The following is a 9,637-nucleotide window of genomic DNA, read 5'->3' as shown; positions in this document are numbered from 1 at the left end:
AGCTCTCTGCATCTATCCTAGCTTTTAAACTGTTTTCTGTCCTTCAAATACAGTGTTGCATTGTAGTTCTTCCTGCTAACAGAGCTAGGACTTGGATCCTGAGAACTTCATTTGAACCCAGGAAGGCCAATGATGTTTCTTTCCTGCTTCTCTGGCTAGAGAAGTCTAAGAACATATAGGGGCAAATAACTTCTCATCATCAATGGAAACACAGGAAAGCTCTTGAAAATCTGACCTTTCAAAAGTGGAAGTTAGGGTGTCCTAGACTTTCCTGCCCTGGCTGGCTTCATCCTGTGATCCTCAGACCTCAGCCTCCTAAGCTAGGGTGACTGGTGTGAGCTACTGGTGCTCTGCTAGGTTCAGAACTGTAATGACATTGACAATACAAGACAACCGCTTATCACAAAGGGCTTGGGGAGTATATTAAGCCTTTCAACATTGGATCTTTCAGAACCCTGTGGGACACAAGATTATAATGTTAGAGTGTGAGAGACTGGGCACATGGATCTATTACAGTTGAACACTGAGCTCTGACTCCAATTCTGGTGTATATCAGCGTTCATTTCCAGAGAATGTTCTCCTAATTAGTAAATAGGAGAAGTACTTTGATTAACCCTCACTTTTTTTCCAGTTGTGTGTCTCGCAATCAAGCCTGGGCACTGTCTGTGAGCCCTTCAGCTCAAGGCGAACACTCTACCACTTGAGCCACAGTGCCACGTGCGGTCTTTTGGTGATTCCTTGAAGAGTATAACAGGCTTTCCAGGCCTAGACTGTCTTTGAACTGTGGTCTTCAGATCTCAGCCTCCTGAGAAACTAGGGTTCCAGGTGTGAGCCACTGGCATCTAGCCTATTGTTGTTCCAGTCCTATGGCTTAAACATAGGGCCTGCGCACTGTCTCTGGGTACTGCACTTCTTTTCCTCAAGCCTAGCGCTCTACCACTTGAGCCACTCCACAGCTTCTGGCTTTTTCTGAGTATGTGGCATTCAAACCATGGCATTCATGCATGCTGAGCGAGCTCTCTATCACTAAGACACATTTCTAACCCCACTCTTACAATTTTATCCCTCAACTTGCCTATCCTCAAGAAAAGGCTTCTGAGTAAAAATCATCTCAAGAAATCCCTACAGGAAGATGTCCATAGATAAATAAGACAAACTCATTTTTGGGAGAGACTCTAAATATGTGAAGATTATGACTAATGCCTCCGTTTAATTATGTATCATGTTTCAACACAAGAAATTATTAATGAAAAATGAGGCAATGTCCTAAATTATTTTGTATAATTTAGGAGATGTACAACATGAAATGAATATGTGTATAATAACACTAAATATACAATAAATGAATCAAATAGAAAATAAATACAGAATCAATAATAAAAATCAATGTATGTGAAAGATTGAAATTGGGGCTATGTCTATTTTATAATATGCTAACTGCTAATTCTGCTTCTGTAAACCTGCTTACGCTAACACTGACCCTTCCCCTCCCAGAAATAAGTAAAAAGTTACGAAGTCCAGATGCAGGCCCAGGGACAAGGTCTGCAAACATAGATAAAGAACAAAAGAATATGTTCTTCTAAATTCCTGTTTAGAAACTCTCAGCAAGGGGCTCAAAATAAAGACCATCTGGCAAGCCCAGCAAACTAGGGAGCCTGTAACTATGTGGACTCCCCTCCAGAGAAGCCTCCCCCCTTAGGAAACCAACTAGTTTTCAACAAATGTAACAAAACTTCCCGTACAGAGCTGAGCCAATCCTGGGGAGCCTGGGGTCTTATGCTAATCCTGTGGTTTTTGTCTTTAAAAGTGCCTGTAACCACTGCTCGGGGCTTCCAGTCTGCCTTGGACAAGGAGCCTGTTTGTGCAAACGCCTAATAAAATCCTCTTGCTTGTTGCATCTGCTGGTTTGGAGTCTTGGTTCTTGGGGTGCCCTCCCGTTGAAGAAAGCATCCCAGTGAGTCTGGGGTCTTTCAGTTGGGGGCTCGTCCGGGATCCAGGCGCCCCCAGACCCCAAATTCCAGGACCGGTAGGAGGTGAGATAGAGCTCTTGTCTTGTGTGTTTGTCACTTTCGTTTTATGTTCTGGGATCCAAATCTGTATTTGGACTAGTGGAAAAAGCAGACGTGCCCAGTACCCTGGTCCAGCCCTGGAGTCCTGCTCCAGGGTCGTCTGGAGGAAGGAGGAGATCCGAGTGTCTCTCTGTTCTGGGGAGGTTAGGCGAGGCCAGCCACTCCCATCTGTAGTTTCCTTCCTCATCTGCACTCACTTGGGCACTGCGCGGCGTTTGTCTAGTCTCGTCTGTTTCTGTTTAGCGTTGATCGTCTTTGTGGTCTGTCTTGTAACCTTTAAAGAAATGGGGCAAAAGCTAACAACCCCCTTAAGCCTTACTCTAGATCACTGGACAGAAGTCAGGACCCGGGCCCACAACCTGTCGCTGGAGGTCCGGAAGAAAAAGTGGATCAGCTTCTGTTCCTCCGAATGGCCCGCCTTCAATGTAGGGTGGCCTAAGGAGGGCTCCTTTAATCTTGGTGTTATTTTACAGGTGAAGGCTCAAGTTTTCCAGCCCGGCCCTCACGGACACGCTGACCAGGTCCCCTACATAATTACTTGGGAAAATCTTGCTCAGGATCCCCCGAAGTGGGTTAAGCCTTTTCTCTCCCCTTCTATCCCCCTCTCGGCCCCTCCACCCTCTCCCACTTCCTTCGTTCCTCTTCCTCCTGCCCCCATCCAGCCTACCTTTCCTCCTCTGCCTGTCCCTCAGCCACCTACTCCCCTCACTCCTCCTCCACCACCCTTATCCCGATCTTCCCTCTACCCCCTAAAGGAGTTGTCAAAACTTAAAACAAAGGACTCCTCCCCCTCCTCTTCAAGTCCCCCCATTCTGCCTGATAATCAGACAGAGACAGACTTGTTATTGTTAGAGCCTCCCCAAATGCCAGACCCTCCACCGCCTTATGCCCAACCTGCTCCGATGGAAGAGCAAAGGGGCCCGCTAGGGGTCTCCCATTCCCCATCTGCTCCTTCTCCAGACTCCACTGAGATGGAGGTGGAGCCCCGGATGCCCTCGTCACCTCCCAGCAGTCATCTGCGCCTCCGCCATGATCCAGGCAGAGAAACGGGGGGGGGGAGGCTGGACGGCCCATGCTTTTCCCCTCCGGACAGTGGCCGGCCAATATCAATATTGGCCCTTTTCTGCTTCGGACTTATATAACTGGAAAACCCATAACCCGTCTTTTTCCCAGGACCCCCAGGCCCTGACGGGTTTAATTGAGTCCATCTTGCTAACCCACCAGCCCACTTGGGACGATTGTCAGCAACTTTTGCAGACTCTCCTCACCACGGAGGAACGGCAGCGAGTGTTCCTAGAGGCTCGCAAGAATGTTCCAGGAAAAGATGGCAGGCCAACGCAGTTGCCAATGAGATCGATGAAGTGTTCCCGTTAACCCGCCCAAATTGGGACTTCAACATCGCAGCTGGTAGGGAGCGACTCCGTGTTTATCGCCAGGTTCTCTTGGCGGGTCTCAAAGGGGCCGGGAGGCGCCCCACCAATTTGGCTAAGGTACGTGCAATAGTGCAGGGTTCTGAGGAAACGCCTGCGGGATTTTTAGAGAGGCTAATGGAAGGATACCGTATGTGTACGCCCTTTGACCCCTCTGCTGCAGACAGACAATCCGATGTCATTATGTCATTTATCGGGCAGTCGGCCCGGACATTCGGACTAAGCTACAACAGTTGGAGGGGCTTCAGGGGTATACTTTACAGGATTTGGTTAAGGAAGCAGAGAAAATTTTTAATAAGAGAGAGACTCAGGAAGAGAAAGAAGAAAGGTTATGTAAGTTGCAGGAGGATAGAGAGGACAAGCGAGACAAGAAACATACCAAAGAGTTAAGTAAGATCTTGGCCACTGTAGTGCGACAGCCAGGAGAGAGAGAGGCTAGGTTAGATAGGAACCTGGGGGACGAAAAGAAACGTCTAGTGAGCCGTGACCAGTGTGCATACTGCAAGGAAATAGGACACTGGGTCAGGAACTGCCCGAAAAAAAGGGGGCAGATGAGAGGACCCCGAAGACCAGCACAAGTATTGTCCTTACAGGATGAAGATTAGGGCAGTCAGGGCCAGGAGCCCCCGCCCTGAGCCCCGGGTAACCCTTCAAGTGGGGGGCCAGCCAGTAACCTTCCTGGTTGATACTGGCGCCCAACATTTGGTCCTAACCCGAGCAGGAGGTCCCCTGAGTTCTAAGACATCCTTGGTGCAGGGGGCCACAGGGGGAAAATTGTACCGATGGACAACTGAGCAAAAAGTACACCTCGGAACGGGGCTAGTCACCCACTCGTTCCTCCTAATTCCAGACTGCCCCTATCCGTTGTTGGGGAGGGACCTCCTCTCAAAGGTAGGGGCCCAGATTCATTTCCAAGGAAAAGGGGCCTCCGTCAGAGGACCCCAAGGACAGCCCCTCCAAGTCCTAACCTTACGCCTGGAGGATGAACACCGGTTACATGAAAGCCCTCAGTCAGCTCAAATCGACCCCCAATGGTTATCAGATTATCCCCAGGCTTGGGTGGAGACTGCAGGAATGGGACTGGCTACAAACCAGCCTCCCGTGGTTATTGGACTTAAAGCTTCAGCTACCCCGGTAATGATCCGCCAGTATCCATTAAGCAGGGAAGCCAAAAATGGAATTAGGCCACATATACAAAGACTGCTCCAATTGGGTATCCTAAAACCATGTCAATCTCCATGGAATACCCCCTTATTGCCCGTCAAAAAGCCTGGGATGGGAGACTACCGTCCAGTACAGGACTTGAGGGAAGTGAATCGGAGGACAGAGGACATACATCCCACGGTGCCTAATCCCTACAACTTCCTAAGTATGCTGCCCCCGAGCCACACATGGTATACAGTGTTAGATTTAAAGGATGCTTTCTTTTGCATAAGGCTAAGCCCTCAGAGTCAACCGATCTTTGCTTTTGAGTGGAGAGATCCAGAATCAGGTTTCTCAGGACAGCTCACATGGACTAGATTGCCACAAGGATTTAAAAACTCCCCGACCCTGTTTGACGAGGCTCTACATCAGGACCTGGCCGACTTCAGAGTCAATCGTCCCCAATTCACTCTTCTACAGTATGTAGATGATCTACTCCTAGCAGCTGAGACTCGAGATGACTGTCTGAAAGGTACTGGGGCCCTTTTAAAGAGACTGGGGGAGTTGGGGTATAGAGCCTCAGCCAAAAAGGCCCAAATCTGTGTCCAACAAGTGACCTATCTAGGCTACAAGCTGGAAGGAGGGCAGAGGTGGCTAACAGAGAGCCGCAAACAAGCCATTACCCAGATCCCTCCGCCCACAAGTGTGCGAGCACTGAGGGAGTTCTTAGGAAGTGCTGGATTCTGTCGCTTGTGGATACCAGGGTTTGCTGAACTGGCAGCCCCTCTGTACCCCCTTACCAAGGCAAATACCCCATTCCGTTGGGAAAGGGAACAACAACAGGCTTTTAATCAAATTAAAAAGGCCTTATTATCAGCTCGGGCCTTGGGCCTCCCAGATGTGACCAAGCCATTCACTTTATATGTGGATGAGCGACAGGGAATTGCGAAAGGAGTTCTGACCCAAAAATTGGGACCCTGGAAAAGACCAGTGGCCTATTTTTCAAAGAAACTGGACAGTGTGGCTTCAGGATGGCCACCATGTCTCCGGATCATTGCAGCTGTGGCCGTGTTGGTAAAAGACTCTGATAAACTAACCTTGGGACAGCCCTTAACGGTGAGGGCCCCCCCATGACATAGAGACAGTTATTCGCCAGCCCCCTGACCGTTGGCTTTCCAACGCCCAGATCACCCATTACCAAACAATGCTGTTAAAGCCCGACCGAATCCGGTTTGGGGCCGCAGTCTCTCTCAACCCAGCAACTCTACTTCCAGACTCAGGCCCTCACCTCTCCATCGAACATGATTGTCATCAAATCCTGGCAGAGGTGCACGGGACCCGAGAGGACTTGACCGACCAGCCCCTACCAGATGCTGAACACACCTGGTATACGGATGGAAGCAGTTTTCTGCATAACGGTGAGCAGAAGGCTGGGGCAGCAGTAGTATATGGGACCACAGTCATCTGGGCCTCAGCCCTAGAGCCTGGGACATCAGCACAGAGGGCCGAACTCATCGCCCTGACACAGGCGTTGACAGAAGCCCGGGGGGAAAAAGTCAACATTTATACAGACAGTTGGTATGCTTTTGCTACCGCACATGTCCATGGAGAGATTTATAGGAGGCGAGGCTTATTAACCTCAGCAGGAAAAGACATTAAAAATAAAAAGGAAATCCTAGACCTCCTACAAGCCCTCTTCCTACCTAAAAAGGTGAGCATCGTCCATTGCCCAGGTCACCAAGTGGGGAGGGACCCTGCAGCAGAAGGGAACAGGATGGCGGATGAAACTGCTAAGGCGGTGGCCTTACAAAACCAAACCCTTGCCTTAGCCACATCATGGGAAAGACAGCCAAATAAACAACCCCTCTTCCAGTATTCAGACCAGGATGTGGAAACAGCCAAAAAGCTAAAGGCAACCTTTAATAATTCGACTGGGACGTGGGAATATGAAAACAGGACTATATTGCCCCGCAAGGATGCGAGGAGGCTGATTACTTACTTACACAGGTGGACCCACTTGGGTTACAAAAAGTTGGAGACTCTTTTACGGAGGGAGGAGCAGTCTCATTACATTCCAGATCTGCCGGGCATAATTAAACAGGTCATAGACTCTTGTGTTTCCTGCGCCAAGGTCAATGCGGGCCGATTCCAAGCGTCCGCTGGAGTCAGAATGAGAGGAGAATGACCTGGCACCAACTGGGAGGTCGATTTCACTGAAATTAAGCCTGGCAAGTATGGAGCTAAGTATCTCCTAGTCTTTGTGGATACCTTCTCCGTCTGGACAGAAGCTTTCCCCACTAAACAAGAGACTGCACAAGTGGTAGTCAAAAAGATTTTGGAAGAGATTTTCCCTCGATTCGGGCTCCCTAAGGTAATAGGGTCAGATAATGGCCCTGCTTTCGTCTCCCAGGTAAGTCAGATGGTGGCCAAGCTGTTGGGGATAGATTGGAAATTACATTGTGCTTATCGCCCCCAGAGTTCAGGACAGGTAGAACGAATGAATAGGACAATTAAAGAGACCCTAACCAAATTAGCCCTAGAAACTGGCACTAAAGACTGGGTCCAACTCCTTCCCATGGCCCTGTTTAGAGCCTGGAATACTCTGGCAAGCCATGGATTAACCCCCAATGAAATCTTGTATGGAGGACCTCCTCCTATAGCAGATTTTCTTAATCCCGCCATTGATTCTTCTACGAATATCCAAAGCCTACAGGCACGGCTGCGAGCTCTACAACTCATCCAGAGACAAGTGTGGAAGCCGCTGGCCGCCGTCTACAGCGTGGGGAGCTCCGCAGTCCCACATCCCTTCCAGATCGGCGACGATGTGTACGTGAGGAGGCACCAGTCCAAGACCCTCGAGCCGCGGTGGAAGGGCCCGTACGTCGTGCTGCTGACCACACCCACTGCGCTAAAGGTAGACGGGATCGCCGCCTGGATCCACGCCTCCCACGTCAAGCGAGCCCCGCCTGGAGACAAGAAGGACCCCTCGGAGCCAGCGAGATGGAAAGTGCAGCGCACTCAAAACCCCCTCAAGATAAGACTCTTAAAAACTGTTTAATATTCTTTGCTGTTGTAACCTTGATAGTAGCAGAGGGACAAAGAGTCCATCCCCTGGCAGGCATAAACCCACACCTTCCCCAAAACCAGACATGGCAAATAGTAGATGAATGCAGGGGTGTGATGTGGTCTACCTTTAATGTAGCCCCCCTCTGGACATGGTGGCCCGACCTGAAACCAACCTTATGCATACCTCTTAGTAGAAGGGTCTCTAGGTCAGGCTTGTCTCCTCCCCACATCCCCTGGGGAGGTTTCCCGATCTATGTCTGTCCGGGCGGACATCAGAATCCTTCCCTCATAAGCAAATGCGGGAGGGAAGAAGATTATTTCTGCAAAACCTGGGGCTGCGAGACCACCGGTGACGGTTCCTGGAATCCCACCTCCTCCTGGGACTACATAATAGTCAAGAGGGCCAGCGAGCAAGGGGAGGGAGGGAGCTGCAAAGACAAAAATTGCCACCAGTGGTGCGTAAGACTTATTGTAAAATTCACTGCTAAAGGAAAAATGCCTAACTTGGGCTGGGGGACTGGGCTCACCTGGGGGATTAGACTGTACAAGCAGGACTATGACAATGGCGGATTCATAATTGTCTGCCTTCGGGTGGAAGGCATAAACCCCCGCCCTATAGGGTCTAACCCCGCCCAGGAAAAAAGGCCCCTTTTCCAAAACCGGCCTCCCAACCCCACCCTCCCGCAGGCCACCCCCGACCCAGGGCTGCCCCAAATGCCTCCCTTATACAATTTAGTGGAAGGAGCTTATTTCACCCTCAATTCCACCAAAACGACCTTACTCAGTCCTGTTGGCTCTGCCTTTCTAAGGCCTCTCCTTATTATGAAGGGACAGCTTATGATGGTACTTACAGCTATTCTGATTCATGCTCCTGGGGGTGCCAGGGCACCAGGTTAACTCTAGCCGAGGTGCCAGGCCAAGGACTGTCTTGCTACACCACCCCCTGAAAAGAGCCAGCTCTGTGCCTGCATAGAAGAGGTTACGGCTATTCCAGGCAAATACCTAGCACCCACAGATGGGGGATGGTGGGCATGTGACACCGGATTAACCCCTTGTGTCTCACCAATGTTGATAAACCAGACTGGTTTCTGTGTCTTAGTACACCTCTACCCCCGAGTAACATACTATGACTCCCGATCCTTTGAAGAACTGGCGGAAGGCCTGGTCCCCCGCAGATTCAAAAGAGAACCCATCAGCATGACGTTAGCTGTCCTCTTGGGATTTGGGACCACCACAGGTATTACGGGAGTAGGAGTAGGGGCGGCCGCATATGCGGAAGGCCAACAAGGCCTAAGACAACTAAAAGCTGCCATAAACCAGGACTTAAGAAATTAACAACTCCCTCACCTCCTTATCAGAGGTAGTGCTTCAAAACCGTAGAGGTTTAGACTTAGTCTTTCTCAGGGATGGTGGGGTGTGTGCAGCCTTAAAAGAAAAATGCTGTTTTTATGCTGATCATACTGGAGTAGCGCGCGACTCCATGGCCGAACTCCAAAAGCGTTTAGACGCGCGAAATTGAGACAAAATGGAACAGAGCAGCTGGTTTGAGAGTTGGTGGTCTAAATCCCCCTGGCTCACCATGCTGCTGTCGGCAGTAGCAGGACCTGTCATTATTCTATTGTTGCTTCTCACCTTTGGTCCTTGCATAATTAGCAAGCTATTGCAGTTCATTCGTGAAAGGCTGTCTGTCATACAGGCCATGGTACTAACTCAACAATACCAAGTATTACAGGCAAGTGACACACCTACAAATGAGATAAGAACCCCCTAGATTTTAAGATTAAAATCAGTCCAAAGACAAGAGGAGGGAATGAAAGATTGAAATTGGGGCTATGTCTATTTTATAATATGCTAACTGCTAATTCTGCTTCTGTAAACCTGCTTACGCTAACACTGACCCTTCCCCTCCCAGAAATAAGTAAAAAGTTA

General features: G+C 49.7%; 1 protein-coding gene across 1 annotated transcript; it reads left to right on the top strand.

Annotated features, from left to right (window-relative positions):
• Positions 1–2,353: 2,353 nt before the first annotated feature.
• On the top strand, positions 2,354–9,043 carry LOC106001845. Its single transcript, XM_013036807.1, is given in 7 exon segments — positions 2,354–3,046; positions 3,243–3,411; positions 3,414–3,704; positions 3,707–4,122; positions 4,124–5,767; positions 5,769–7,649; positions 8,789–9,043. Coding segments are annotated over 7 exon segments (5,349 nt in total).
• The last annotated feature ends 594 nt before the right edge of the window (positions 9,044–9,637 follow it).

The sequence above is a fragment of the Dipodomys ordii genome, unplaced genomic scaffold, assembly GCF_000151885.1.
Source record: "Dipodomys ordii isolate 6190 unplaced genomic scaffold, Dord_2.0 Scaffold484, whole genome shotgun sequence".
Classification (NCBI taxonomy): Eukaryota; Metazoa; Chordata; class Mammalia; order Rodentia; family Heteromyidae; genus Dipodomys; species Dipodomys ordii.
Note: the sequence above shows the minus strand (reverse complement) of the source record. Positions and strands in the feature narration are given on the sequence as shown.